At 36.8% G+C, this 14,656-nt stretch overlaps 4 protein-coding genes across 5 annotated transcripts in view; 2 read left to right on the forward strand and 2 right to left on the reverse strand.

The window, feature by feature from the left end:
• The first annotated feature begins 39 nt into the window (after nt 1-39).
• LOC134672948 (X-ray repair cross-complementing protein 5-like) lies at nt 40-3,344 on the forward strand. The gene is made up of 4 exons (XM_063530899.1): nt 40-265; nt 353-666; nt 891-1,046; nt 1,582-3,344. Exons 2-4 carry the CDS (start codon nt 358-360, stop codon nt 3,256-3,258), a joined length of 2,142 nt encoding a protein of 713 aa, XP_063386969.1. The 5' UTR covers nt 40-265; nt 353-357; the 3' UTR covers nt 3,259-3,344.
• LOC134672979 (uncharacterized) lies at nt 3,339-4,155 on the reverse strand. Its single transcript, XM_063530937.1, has one exon. It carries the CDS (start codon nt 4,021-4,023, stop codon nt 3,520-3,522), a length of 504 nt encoding a protein of 167 aa, XP_063387007.1. The 5' UTR covers nt 4,024-4,155; the 3' UTR covers nt 3,339-3,519.
• Nucleotides 4,156-5,338: 1,183 nt separating this feature from the next.
• LOC134672971 (uncharacterized) lies at nt 5,339-8,752 on the reverse strand. 2 transcript variants are annotated; one of them, XM_063530926.1, is made up of 6 exons: nt 8,533-8,752; nt 6,675-6,868; nt 6,259-6,428; nt 6,085-6,175; nt 5,758-5,931; nt 5,339-5,525 (listed from the first exon to the last, which is right to left on the reverse strand). In XM_063530926.1, exons 1-6 carry the CDS (start codon nt 8,555-8,557, stop codon nt 5,370-5,372), a joined length of 810 nt encoding a protein of 269 aa, XP_063386996.1. In that variant the 5' UTR covers nt 8,558-8,752; the 3' UTR covers nt 5,339-5,369. The 2 variants fall into 2 exon arrangements, with proteins under 2 accessions (XP_063386996.1, XP_063386995.1); XM_063530925.1 differs by lacking the exon at nt 8,533-8,752 and adding an exon at nt 7,257-7,333.
• Nucleotides 8,753-9,598: 846 nt separating this feature from the next.
• The window catches only part of LOC134672867 (tudor and KH domain-containing protein homolog), a 126,098-nt gene continuing 121,040 nt past the window's right edge, over nt 9,599-14,656 (forward strand). Inside the window, exons 1-5 of the mRNA XM_063530816.1 lie at nt 9,599-9,755; nt 10,563-10,752; nt 12,934-13,152; nt 13,441-13,598; nt 13,965-14,151. Of these exons, the coding sequence (XP_063386886.1) occupies nt 10,566-10,752; nt 12,934-13,152; nt 13,441-13,598; nt 13,965-14,151 (751 nt within the window). The 5' untranslated portion in view covers nt 9,599-9,755; nt 10,563-10,565. The remainder of the gene's footprint in view (nt 9,756-10,562; nt 10,753-12,933; nt 13,153-13,440; nt 13,599-13,964; nt 14,152-14,656) is intronic.

Below are 14,656 nucleotides of genomic sequence, written 5' to 3' on the forward strand. Positions count from 1 at the left end.
TTGTCTCACAACACAATTACGTTGTTAACTGCAACCATCATACGTGCGCTAAAAACGAACGAGTCGGAACTTGTTTCCCTGTTTTGTTTTGTTGACCAAATAGTTGAGTTGGTTGGTTGACCGACTGAACTGAACAGACAGCAACAGACAGCAAACAGAACAGTCGGAGTTTATTTGATTTCAAACCTTTTATAATAGTTAAACTTAAATCCAAAAAAGCGTACAGTGTTTTAGTGGAAATTTGTACTACGTTGGAGTAGTCAATGTAAGTTTACGAGGAATTTCCATAATTCCGGCAATTGTAAATTCCATGGCGCAATTGGGTGAAAATGTATTAATTTATTTTTTGTAGCTCCAATGGCGCCGAAGGTAGATCAAGGTACTATCATTATCCTAGACGTAGGAAGGAATGTATCGGCAGTGGGAGAAAAAAATGAGTCGGCAGAAGAAAACAGCAGTTTCTTTCAGAAAGCCAAAGAATGCGCTGCTCGTATCATAGAACGCAAGATAATGACCCGGGCTAATAACTTTGTGGGTGTCACGTTATTGGGGTCTAAAACCAACAACAAAATGGCTGAGGAAGTTGCGGGAGCTTTCAGGCAAATTAATGTTCTATCCCCATTGCAAACCCCTACATGGCAAATGATAAGAAATCTTCCAGAGGAGGTAAGAACCAGTTGGAAATTATTAAAAGTAAATTAAATAAACAAAAACAAACATAATAAAACTTATTTCTAAATACTGGGTACCTTATATGCCGAAGGGGGTAATTTTAGCGTTATTAGTTCCTCACTCTGCGGGCAGTATTTTGCCTTTTTTTCATTTCTTCTACATTTTTTTTAAAGGGGTTTTGTCACGCATATATTTATTTTTTATGACAATAATTTCAGCCATCTAAGAGCAGAGGTGATTGGTTTGATGCCCTGATTGTGGCTGCAGATCAGTTCAAGGATGAAATGGAACGAACAAATATTCTGAACAAGAAGATTATTCTGATGACTAACTTCCAGTCGCCTGCCAAAATTAATGATGACCAGGTTGAAATGGTAAGGTATTTGTATTCAATTATTTTCATTATACCATCATGTAGCATACATCACTTTTTTTATTTTGAGTTATCACTGTTATCAGATCACAAATTTTCTTTCAATTAACACTTTCAGTGCCAAGAATCTGCTGGGGTTCATTTTGTATTAGAAATGGGGCACTTGGCACTAGATATGATATGAAAAAGAGTCATAAAATGTATTGGTACTGTCAGGCAATCACATAACAATAAATACCTATAACCTAACTTATATACTAAAACTACAAATAAACACAGCACAATACATAAATTATTAAATAACCTAAAATAAACCACCCTGAATCATACCCGGCTCAAAGGTCCCCATTATTCCCGCTGCGTTCCCCCGCTGAACTGCAATGGAAACCTGCTGGACCAGATACGACCCAGAGCGAGGATCGCAGCCCCATTGGTACTTGGTACCTATATATTCCATAAGTCACCTCTCTTTGTAGTCCGAACAGAGTAATTTCAAAATCTTGCAACCATATTTTCATATTCTTTTGTTTCTGCAGGTTGTAAATGGATTCAAAGAGGAGAATTTTGAAGTTGATGTCATTGGTCTTGATCTTACTGATGAAAGTCATAAAGGGGATGACATTGACTTGGCACGCCATTTTGTACAAGAGACCAAAGGTGCTACAGCTACATTTGATTATGCCATGAGATATTTGCTCTTTCATAAAAAGAAGGCTACCAGTTCTGCATGGCATTGGAATGTAGAATTGAGTATTGGCCCTAACATTAAAATTCCAATCTCTGCATTTATCAGAACGAAAGACGAACCTGTGGTAAAGCCTTGGAAGAAAGCTGTCAGAAATCCTGTCACATCTACTTCTAGCACTACTGAGGGAGTAATGAGAAACAAAGTTTTGGTAAACACTGAAAACTACAGCACAGTAGAAGCTGTAGATATTGTAAAAGGCTACCATTATGGCCAGCAAATAATACCATTATCTGATTTTGATAAATCTATGCTCTATGAACCTGGCGAGAAATCCTTATCTGTTTATGGGTTTACTCATGCTGATAATATTCAATGGGAAAATCTTAATGGAGATGGCCTGCAATATATATTTGGAAGGATATCAGACAAAAAAGCTCAGTATGCAATAAGATGCCTGGCAGAGAGCCTGCATGAGTTAAATTTAGTTGGGCTTGTAAGAAGAGTATTCAACAATGGAAATGCTCCTAAGATGTTTGCTTTAATGCCAGTGATAGATCCAATAGAAGACTTTCTTTGTTTATCCCTGGCAGGGATTTGTTTTAAAGAAGACATTAAAAATATGGCATTTCCTCAAACAAAATTTAAGAAATTTGCCTGTTCCAATGAGCAAGTTAATGCTTTCAAAGATCTCATTCAAGCCATGGATTTAACTTCAGCTTATGATGACACCTTTGATGATAGTGAAGCATTTCCGATTGCAGAAACTGTCAGTCCCACCATTCAGTATGTTTTGGACTGTATTGCATACAGAGCAATGAATCCAGGCAAGCCTCTACCAGAGCCTAGAGATGACATTATGATGTTGTTCAGAATACCCCCATTGATTGAGGAAAGATCTAGGAATCCAATAAATAAACTGAAACAGTTGTTGCAGTTGAAAAAGGTAGAAGAAAAACCAAAACGAAGAACTAAGGCCCAAGGAAGTAATGATGCTACCGTGCTGGACCAATCTGGTAATCAAGACCAATCTAATGGTGACTTAGACATGCCTAAAGTCCAACTATCTATACTAAACAATAAAGGTTCAGTACGAATTGGAACTATAGATCCCATTGATGATTACCAAACACTTGCAAATAACGGCAAAACATTATCTGATCTTGCTGGTGACATGACAGATGCTATAGAAAGCCTTATCTATTGTAATTTGGATGGAAACTATTCCAAAGCATTAGGCGCCATGGCCTTCTTCAGACATGAATGTATTAAAGTTGATCCATCTCCGTACAACACTTGGTTGCTTACATTTAGAAGTGCACTTATATCTCGCAACAATATTGATGTTATCAACAAAATCAATGAAATGAACTTGTCTTTGATTTTTAAAGAGGAAAATCCCGCAAGTACATATGATGCAGAGAATAATCATGAAGACAGTCAACTGTATGAGAATGACACTGTTCCTGATGACACAGAACTGTCTATCAAACCTGAAATAAATGATTTGTATGCTGAAATGATTTAGTTCATTTAATATGGCTGTGTTACTTTTTTTTGAAAAATGAGGTAAAGTTTATTTTGTTATGATATGAATAAAGAAGTTGATTTATATATAGTATTGTTTTATTAATTACCTCACTTATTGTATATTTAAAAATAATAGTTTGAATATTAGGTCCGAAATTTTGTTTATCATAATTTCCTTCAATTTAAATATAATATTTTTATACCAGATTTACACTATGATTTTCAACCTTAAAACACTATGTTAGGCTCGAGTACATGATCATTGTACGCCAGTGGGATTGATTTCGTTCTGAGAATGCAGCAGTTCCAGAAATTCTTGCAATGAAAGGTCTTCTTGGCAGTCTGTATCCAAATCATGCTCAAGTTGCGCCTCCATGGAATTAGCGTCGGGGCTTAACACGATGTTTTCGTCCAAGACTACGTGGTTCAATCGCGACTTCAAGCTCTGTAGTATCTCTTCGAGTTCCGCACATTTATTTCGTATCGATGTGCCGAGATCCGATGCAGGATCGATGTCGTCCAGTGTAGCGGGCTCGGAGAACGAATTTGCTGGTGTTCGCGTCTGCGGCGGTTGGATCATGCTGAACAAGCTATCCGGGATCCCGTTACCGTGGCGTGCGGCGTCAGGGGACCGCGACTCCGTAAACTCGGCAAGTATTTCATCAATGATGTCCTCTGCATTTTGCCGCGGATCCACGACGTCCTCAGGCGAGTCTGACCCGCTTTCACCTCGGATCAGCTTGTTATTTGAGTCCAATTTCATCGTAGTTTACAAGTTGACTCGATACACCCAAAATATTGATTCGTTTTCAAAATAAATAATAAATAATCCACTTTGGAACAAAGTCAGATGATTGATGATAAAAATGTTGCCATATAAATAGCTTTACTTTGAATGTTGCCATGTAAATGCTTTTAAACATATCAATATTTCTTAAAACAATTCTAAAAAAATATGTACAATGTATAATTACATATATATAAATATGTATAATGTATTAATTATGTTAATTATTACGGAAATGGCTTGACAGAGTATATCTGTCAAGCCATTTCCGTCCTCTTTCCGTCAGTACAAAAGAGCGGCAAATATAAAAAAGTAGCCACGATAATCCAGTAACTTTGTCGAATTTTTTAACCTGGCTATTTTGCGTCAAATCCGGTAGTTCTGATTTTTTGCAGGCTTGTTTATGATATTGGCCCAATGAATAACTTTGTCAAAAATTGAATAAACCGCAATTTTACATCAGTTCTTAGCTATAAAGTAGCTAACACACTATCGCACCGCACCAAGGTCATTGTGGGATGCACCCATAAGTAAGAGGGAGAAAGGGATATCGCTTTCTCCCTTTTACTTATGGGTGCGTCCCACAATGACCTTGGTGCGGTGCGGTAGTGTGTTAGCTACTTAATATAAGGGTTAGGTAGGTAATTTATATGGAATTCATCACCGCCACGTTCTAGAAAATATTTATTTTCCATAAAAAAAATATATGAGTGCCTATTTGAAAACAAAATTTTTTTTATTGAAAATAAATATTTTCTAGAACGTGGCGGTGATGAATTCCATATAAATTACCTACCTAACCCTTATATTATAGCTAAGAACTGATGTAAAATTATAAAATTTTGAAAGGCTTTATCTCGGAAAATATTAGATGTACAGAGACAATTCTAGTGTCTTATTGTAGCAAATTTAGTCTACTTTAAAAACGCCCTAGGAAGTTACTATCAAAAACTAGTACTTTAGGGTTATAATCGCCCAAATCTAAAAAAAATTGCGGTTTATTAGATTTTTGACAAAGTTGCGTTCGGCGCTCGAGGTCACAAACTTTGATTATTCATTGGGCCAACATCATCAGAGCTCGGATAGGGTGAGCTATTTGCCTTATAATTTGACATGTCTTATGTCATATATAAGGCAAATAGCTCACCCTATCCGAGCTCTGGTTATCATCCCATAGAAAATTTGAATATCGTGCCTTTGTCTACTGACAAATTTGTTTGACCGACTTTAAAACTAATACATTTTAAATATAAATATATACACATAATTATGAAAGAAATGTCCATACAAAATAACTATAATAATATATACAATAAGTCGTGTTAGCCGTTGGCACCTGCGCAGAAACGCCGCTGCGGAAAGTAAAGATCGAGGTAGGCTTCTTTTCTCAGCTTTTTCTGTATTTCTTCATTTGTCATTATTTTTAAAGCTGCTTGGCAGCTGTTGTGTGCGTGGGCAAAGAAACAATCCCGTACAGACTGCAAAAAGTAGGTTCGATGAAAGATATGGAATAGAATCATTAGAATTACCTTTAAAAGGTTTATCAGTTCAACATACTACCTATTTTGTACCGTTCGTTGCCACAGCAATACAGATATAACTTGTTAAAATAGATCCTCATATCCAACTTTATGAGAGATACATGGTATGGCTAGCAACGTTTTCATATACATGGAATCAAAATGTAGGAATTACTAAAGTAAAACTCACCTTAAAATCAGCTAACTTCGCGCCTTGGAATTTGGATAGACAATGTTTGAACAAGTGTTCATAATGTTCTCTGCAGAGAAAGATTCGATTCTCAAACTGCCAATAGTCCCCTTGTGCAGAACACGAGCATCCACAATATCCGCAAGCATCCAAGTTATAGGGTACACATTTGATCTGAATTACAAAAAAACGTAAATCATTTCCTCGCACGGAACAAGTTTAGTACCTATAAACTAAATTATAAGGCTAGAGAAACTTACCCCTATGAATCAACATTTATTTTAAGATAGAAACAAAACAAGACATATTTTTGAGTAGGTTTCTTACCATAACAGGGCAGCGTAAAACTTTCTTCCCAGAAAAACTATATGCAAATTTTATCTGTCTCTTCTTAAATTCCGGACAGTAATCACAAGGTCTGCAAAATTAAAGAGGCATTGAGACTCTACTTTGATGTTCAGTGTTTTACAAGAGGGTTACTTATTAGATCAAAATACTGACGAGGGATAGGGATTAGCTTTGAAGATTCCCTTTCTCTGTCCGGTTTGGTTGAATGGCGCACAGTTCTGAGGAAAAGGTTTCTTAGGCGGAGGCTCCCGGGGAGGTGGCTGGTACTCGTGCCTCATTGGAAATCTTGGACCTCTCGGTCCGAGGCCGTATTTGCTGTAAAACTAAAACAAAGTGTTTCTTGGAAAGCCAATAAATAAACCAATAAGCCGACAACAACTGAAAACGAATAAGTGGAAAATTTCAGAAATGGTGGGTTTAGTTTATCCTTTATTGTCGATTATACCCACAAGTCCCACAACCCACAAGTTTGATAAAGAAAGACCACTATTAAACCTTTTCGCAAAATTTGACATCTGTATGCAAGTATATCTCCGTTACAAGTAATTAATGTCAAAGTATATACTTACCCTATGAGTTACATCGTAGAGCGCATCGTGGCCGCCGTTATAACTGCCAGGGCCTAATTTGGGACATCCTATCTGCGTCATACGCCTCATGAAAGGACTAATACATGGGCCTTCGGTGGGAAGGACTTCTCGGGCCAGTCCGGTTCCGAAGCAAACGCGCGGGGGATCTTTTTTCGTCACCACATATTCGAAATCTAGAAATCATAAAATGACGGTAATTTTATCTTTCTAGGAATATCCTTAACTTCCATTTAGGAGCACATATAAAGATTTTTAGGGCGCGAATGTATTATCACCGGCGGCTACAGGGTCCTTAAAATTGACTCTATATATGTACAGTATATTGTACTCGTATTAACTATTAAGCCATCATCCGATTTACCCGTCTCTCACATTATTCATTAGAAAGTGAAGGGTAGTATTTGTCAAGTGACGATGTCACGCGATCATTTTGAATAACATCATCGAGCTGGTGCAGGTGGATCCCGAGACATTATGAATTTTTGGACGATTAAATCATTCACTCAACACCTACTAAAACAATTGTTTTTCACATAATTAACAACAGACACGTTACATTACCGCCATAGGAAGACTCGTGCATGTTATTCGGACGCAAATACCGGCGAGCATACGGACGTTGCATGATGACACCGTTAAACCCTTCTTGTTCTCAGTAAAAGTATTACTAGAGTAAGTAAAGTTTACTGGATTCTTCGCAACTCAGCTGGCAACTGAGAGTCGCGGGGGTTTCGTGATTGTGTGCACAATAAAAATATGACGAATCCGGCTATTACGCTTTTATTGGGGCGCACGTTCAATAGTCGGTTGAGCACATCACCGGTTTTTTGTGGGACATGTGTAGGTATTCATTGATAAATAAAGCATAATTGTCGGGCAATATTCAACCGGATTAATCCCAATGAGGGCAAGGAGATGTTACTTTCGTAAAAATTTATAGCCTTTGTCAATTCTTTAGCATGGGATGGTAGGCAAGCATGGGAAAAAGAATGGGAAGCGCAGCAGAACAATGTAAACAACTCCATCTTTGAGTTTACCACACAGGAACGGCCCAAAGGATTTAACGAAAGCCGACAAATATGGTGTGCACTGAACCGTCTAAGGACTGGTATCGGCAACTGTGCGTACCTCTGGCACAAGTGGGGGTGGAGCGAGTCGGCGGCGTGCGAGTGTGGACACCCAGAACAGACCATATATCACATGGTATTTCAGTGCCCTGTTAACAGATATAATGGCCCAGTTGAGGATTTTAAAAACCTGACAATAAACGCGAGTTTGTATCTGCGGAATTGTAAATTTTGATCTTAAGTGTAAATTTAATAAGTGTGTGTACATATTGCCATACGATAAATAAAATAAATTCTTGAGTTTAGGTTACTAGACGGTCACCGAGCCGCAGCCAATGCTGTGATAACGCTGGGAAGAGGAAGATGACTCGAAGACGACAGACTATTGCTCTCGAAAAGTGTGAAATACTTGGGAGGATTTGTACAAGGATACCTAATCCCAAATGTTTCGCGAGAAATCTCTTCCGCATGATAGTTATCGATTGCTTATAATCATTCCTAAGTAGGTAGGAGTGTTCTCCTATATGTTATAATATTATTATATAAGTTATAACTATGAGATAGGAGTCCTACTTTTTATCCAATACGACGTGGTAACTATCGCAAATCGTGTATTCAAATTATGAAACAACATTTTTATGGAAATGAAAGAATATCATGAAAAACGGTCATGATTCATAACAACAACTTCACAAATATGGGCACGTAATGTACTTACGCATACCAAACCGAATATAGCTAGAATCAGTTGCGTTTTCTATTTTTCTTACCTTCAGTTATATCCCACGCTGCCATTTAGTTGTTCATATTTATTACTTTAAAACCACATGATTTAACTGAAAAGAAAGAAGGAATTCGTTGTGTATCATGGACACACTTAAATCAGGGGTAGACGTGGGAAAATGAAAGCTGCAGAACCAAATTGGCTAATTTAAATAAAAATTGCGAACAGACTATTCCGAGGATCCAAATATGGCACGCAATCACGCTTATTATGTAAATTGAAATAGGAATACTTACTTAAATAACTCTATGAGCTTTTATGGAGATGTATGTGAATTATTGCAAAAAAATTAACTGTAATAAAACGTACGCTTATCTGTAAATGTATTTTCAAAATATTATTGACAGATACGTGACAGATACTTACATGTATTGACATTAATTTGTCAAGTCACACGAGTAACCAAAGCGAGTAACACATTATTTTTACACGACTGCCCAAAACAAAAAAAGAGTGTATTGTTTTCAGCGTTCATGTTTGTATGTATATATTATTATGTTTGATAGGTCTTTTTAGGGTTCCGTACCCAAAGGGTAAGAACGGACGCTATTACTAAGACTCCTCTGGCCGTCTGTCTGTCTATCACCAGGCTGTATCTCACGAACCGTGATAGCTACACAGTTGAAATTTTCACAGATGATGTATTTTGTTGCCGCTATACTGCCTATACTATAACAGCTTAGCAAATATGTACTAAAACAGAATACAATAAATATTTAAGTGACCCCAAGTGGTCCCATACAACAAACGTGATTTTTTTGCAGTTTATTGCGTTTTGGTACGGAACCCTTCGTGCGCGAGTCCGACTCGCACTTAGCCGGTTTTTATTTTAATCACAAGTTGATCACATCGCAAATTAAATGTTAATATTTTCTTTGGCGCGCAGCGTAACCGATATTGAAGATAGTATTGAAGTGCAAAAGCCCGCCAATAAAAACTTCAGTCAGTATGTTTGAGGTACATTTAAAATCATCGTTAATGAATAATGTCATCACGTTGTCAAGTGGTTGTCAGTAGCGAGTTAGCAAAACGCAAAAACGATGCGATGACAATGTGCCAAACATTACGAGCGAACGAAACGCGATTGAAAGTTCCGCCGTTTTTCATTCATATCTATTCTATTTACGATTTTTATGTGGTGGTAATGCGTGTTGTGATAAGAAATTAACAAATTGCATTTAAAAGACGCGGAAAACTTTCTAGGAAACGGTATGTAAAATATTATTTTATTTTCCTGAAACTAATTGCACATTTCTTAAAGTTGTCTTATTGCGGGTGTCACATTACTTTCAGTGAAGTAATTTTTATGTTATTATGTCATAGCTGGCAATAGAATACTTGACTTCAAATATTTACGAAGTTACACTTATTTCGTTAATTATTTCAGTATTCTAACTTAACAAGTAGAAATTCATTACTCTATTGAGAAAATTTGCTTTCACCCTGCAAGTGCCTAAACAAAGTATAAGCTAGTTTTTTAACAGCAACTAAGGAATAGATTACTTTCCGGTGTAGTTTATAGTGAAACTAATTTATGTATTACATGCAGTATTGTTGGTGTTTGTTGGTTAAAGTGTTACTAATTTCAAGGCCATTTATTTTGTCACACAAGTTTGAAAATTGTTAGTAACTTTGTCTATTAAACCTTACTTAATTAAAAAAAAATCTAAGTTCTGCTTTAATATTTGTCTAACTGTTACTAACCCTTAGTGTCTTAAGCTATAACATATATTTCGTATTATCAACAAAGCTAAAGTACATCATAAATTATCTTTGATAATTGTTAAAAAAATAAAATTAGGAATAATTTATTGAAGCTTAAATTATTTATTAATTAGGTGACTACTTAATTATTAAAAATTAAGATTACTATCAATAATCTTACAAAATATAAGTGTATAGCTTAGACTTTATTCCTCATCTTAGCTGCATCCAGTTGGCTCTGGCTGAAATTCCTTTAAAAGATACAACTATAGAGTATTATAAAATTATTTTAATAAAATCCGATTGTTGCAGACAATGCCTGTTGCCGCTAAATTCATAGTGCCCGCTGCCCTTGGCTTGTCTCTAGTCACCGTTACAGCTTTGGTGGTGTACTATGTCTTCAAGAAGGACGAGGAGTCCGGAGACTCCAAGCCCATCGCCACTTCTCGGGTGAACACCATTGAAGTCAATGTTCCTAAAAGTCTGGTCCCTGCTTTAATTGGTAAGTATTTGTATGTGGTATATCCATACCCTTGTAAAATTGGCAGTTTTAAAATATTTTAAGAAATATGATTGTTTTTTTGTTTTGTATGAAACAAAAGAAATGCCCCTCTATTCTAATTCATAATGGTTATGGTATTTAAGGCCCAATATGCATTACAATTTACATTCCGCTTAAATCTAATTAGAATCTATTGTAATACAAATAAAGTAGCATTTGTTGTGTTACTTGTGTTCCACTGCTTTCTTAAATAAACTAAATTCATCCCAATTTCCTGTACAACAAGGTTCAAATTAAAAATAGGAATATTGTATATGCTGGTTTAGTACTTTGTGTAGGACTCTGGGCCTTACAACCATACAGGAAAGTCATAAAAAATACTATATCATCATATCATATGTCACCTGGTTGTTTTGTTGTATGTTTTCAGAGGCATGAGAATGATCTTAATGTTTTGTATGCCATGGCCTTGACCCATAACATAAATAGAAAATTTAAATAGCAATTTTTGCGTCAAGGTTACTGGTGACGAGCCTCTGTACAAATCACAAGCAACAGTCCAAATATATCAATGTATTGTAGAAAGAGACATTGTATATTTATACGTACGTAACGTATCGTCACGCAAAATAGGCGCAATAATATGACTTCGAGTTGCTGTAACCAAGCCCGCAAAAACCTATAAAACTATATATAAGAGACATTGTAAGCTGGTTTGGGGTAATTTTGAAAGTGGGGTAATTTAATAATTTGGTAATATCTACTAAATTGTCTAAATTAGAACCCTTTCTACTGGTAAAACAGTAAACTAGATACCTTTATTAAGCAGTAGTATGATTTTTGCTGAAGTATGAAGTGAATCTAATTCAATAGATATCAGTGATTTTCAAAATTACCTCATTGTCGAAAGTAACCCTAGTGCACCTCATTCAGTCATAATAAATTCGAAGGACTGAATTTATTATGCTAATAGTTTCACTATTATCAAATGTGACCTAATTTAGGCTCTTTATCTTATAAGGATAAATATGTTTTATAGCTGTGAGATAAGTGGGAGTTTATCAAAATTCTATCCCATTATTCACAAGCATATTTGCAATAGATTAATATATGAATGATTTGTGTATGTGTATGATCATAAATACCACCTTATTTATAAGTTAGGTAATAACATTTAGATTTCAAATTAGTTTGGCCAGTGACTGTCTCATTTCAAACATAGACAGAGAGAATCATACTGTCTTTGTCTTACGCTAGGCTAGTATTAGCACCAAAAAGAAAGGAATGAGTTTAGTTTTTTTTTGTCCTTATATTTACTGACAAATTAGGTTTGCTAGACTATCCTTTAATTTAAGATCTTGAAATATTATAGATTATACAATTGCTATCAAAACCTTTTATCAACAATTCTATGCCTGACATACATTTTGGCATTTTTGGCCTCATTATCTGCCTAGGATAAATATACTTTATGGCTTGTAGATAAGTAGTATATTAACATATCATAATTCTATTAAAGCGTGGCTACAAGTATATTCATGACTAAGCTATTACTCACCTCTACTTGTGTCCATGAGCATTTCATAAGATAATTGCTGCTTTACAACAATATTTGTATATGTCTAGTCTACATATAAATAGAAATTGTCTAAATGTACCTTGGTGTGATGCCATGCATTGGGTACCTATTTAGTTTATAATATTTTTTAGGGTACCGTACCTAAAGGGTAAAAATAGGACCCTATTACTAAGACTCCGCTGTCTGTCTGCTTGTCTGTCACCAGGCTGACTCTCATGAACCGTGATACCTAAACAGTTGAAATTTTCACAGATGATGTATTGCTGTTGCCGCTATAACAACATATACTAAAAACAAAACAAAATAAATATTTAAGTGGGGCTCCCATACAACAAATGTGATTTTTTTTGCCGTTTTTTGCGTAATAGTACGGAACCCTTCGTGCGCGAGTTTTTTTTTTGTTAGTTCTCAAGGTTGCACATAATGCTTTGTTTGTACTTTTTCTCTTATTACAAATTATTAAAATTTTATCTGATCTTAATTAGTACCATCGCCAACACTGTCTATCAGTGGACCTTATGCCTTTTGTAATAAGGTCCACGGATGGTTAGTTGAGTGTTGCTGGTACTAAAGGTGGGACTTACAAGATGATATATTTACAGGTCGCAGCGGCGCCAACATAAAGGGCATAGAACACAAATCCGGTGCCAAGATAAACTTCAAGAAGTTCCCGGACAAAGACTACGACATATGTGTGATACGAGGCGAGAGCCACACCTCGCAGACGGCTGAGAACCTTATAAGGGATTTCATGAAACAGCAGCCCGTGATTGTGGAAGATACTTTGGTTGTGCCCAACTGGGCTTGTGGCAGGATCATAGGTGAGTTATTTCTTATTCTACACTCTAGATCAGTGAAAACGGATCTCTTTTCTGGACAAAGACTACGACCAAATACAAATCGCCTGGATCTGTCACTGAACAACCTGACTTTAATGTTTTTATCTACCCTCAACTGGCTTAAGAAGCCATTCGAGGGTAGATTTTGTTTACTTTTATTTAAATACTTAAAGATACAGAGTAAAGTCGATAAGATTTCGCGCCACTTAGAATAAAGGGTAGGGTTACCACTTGATACTGTAGATTTTGTATAAAACGTTTATATTTTAGGCTCAGGCGGTGAGACAATCAACGACATCAGCCACCGCAGCGGAGCTCGGGTCAAAGTAGAGGGGCCCCCAACGGCCGACAACGCCTCGCAGAGGCATGTCACCTTCCGAGGCACCAAGGAGCAAATCGAGGTTGCCAAGGGGCTGGTATCCAACTGTGTAAGTTAGCTGTTCATATAATGACAGTATGAACTAGCATGAAGGTTAAAGATCGCGGCAGCATCGCGGGTATATTTTTAGCCCGCCACTGGTAAAAGTACAAATAGTTACGTGTCGACCAAACCAAAAGTCACTTACCAAATACTTGGGGTATTGGGGTTCCGATAAATAGTCAACCATACTAGAAACAAAACAAGGTTGATTTTAGTTCAATATTTTTTTGCAATTAAGTAGTGCATTTTCGCTGTCATCTGAGGAAATTTAAATCCATTTGAATCACCACAACCGCTCAGGGACGTACATACTACCTATATGAATAGGTGTGTTTAAACTTTTTTCAAATAACAAATACTTTAAATCCGTCAGGTGGCTCAAGAGAAATGCCGTCGCGAGATCGAACAGTCAAAGCGCAGTCCGCGTCACGTCCAAGTCCAACCCGCCACGAGCGCAGCGGGGGCAGCACAGGCGGCAGCGGGGACGGAAGCGAGAGCGGGCGGCGACCACGTGGAGGAATCGCCAGGTGACCCCAAACGCGTCAAGTATAAGCGGAATGGTAAGAATTGCTAACCGCATGGTTTTGTTTGTATTGTCTTGTATGTCGTTGGCGTAATAAGGTATTGTTTTAAAAGCTTCGGCAGTGATTCACGCCAATCGATCAAAATGTTTAGACTTGAATGAACCTGTTTTGGACAGTTTGGGCAGTTACCGTCGATTGTACGAATTTAATCCGCAGCCTAATGCTCTGGTTTCCTAGGACAGCGGTGCCGTCATATAGCGTCCGTCTCCATACAAATACATCCATATTTAGCCGTATTATCTAGTATGGAGACGGCCGCCAATATATGACGGCACCGCTATCCTACGAAAACCGATGTTAAGGGACAATAACGCTATATTCACATATATAGACTATTGTGTGGATATCATAGATCATAAAAAATTTACAGAACCTTGTTACGCTCACGACTTTAGCAAAGGTAAAATAATTGTATATAAACGAAAAGCACAATCATTCATTTTGGCTCTGGAAGTATATTTATACACAAATTATTTTACCC

Source organism: Cydia fagiglandana, chromosome 17, assembly GCF_963556715.1.
Source record: "Cydia fagiglandana chromosome 17, ilCydFagi1.1, whole genome shotgun sequence".
NCBI lineage: Eukaryota > Metazoa > Arthropoda > Insecta > Lepidoptera > Tortricidae > Cydia > Cydia fagiglandana.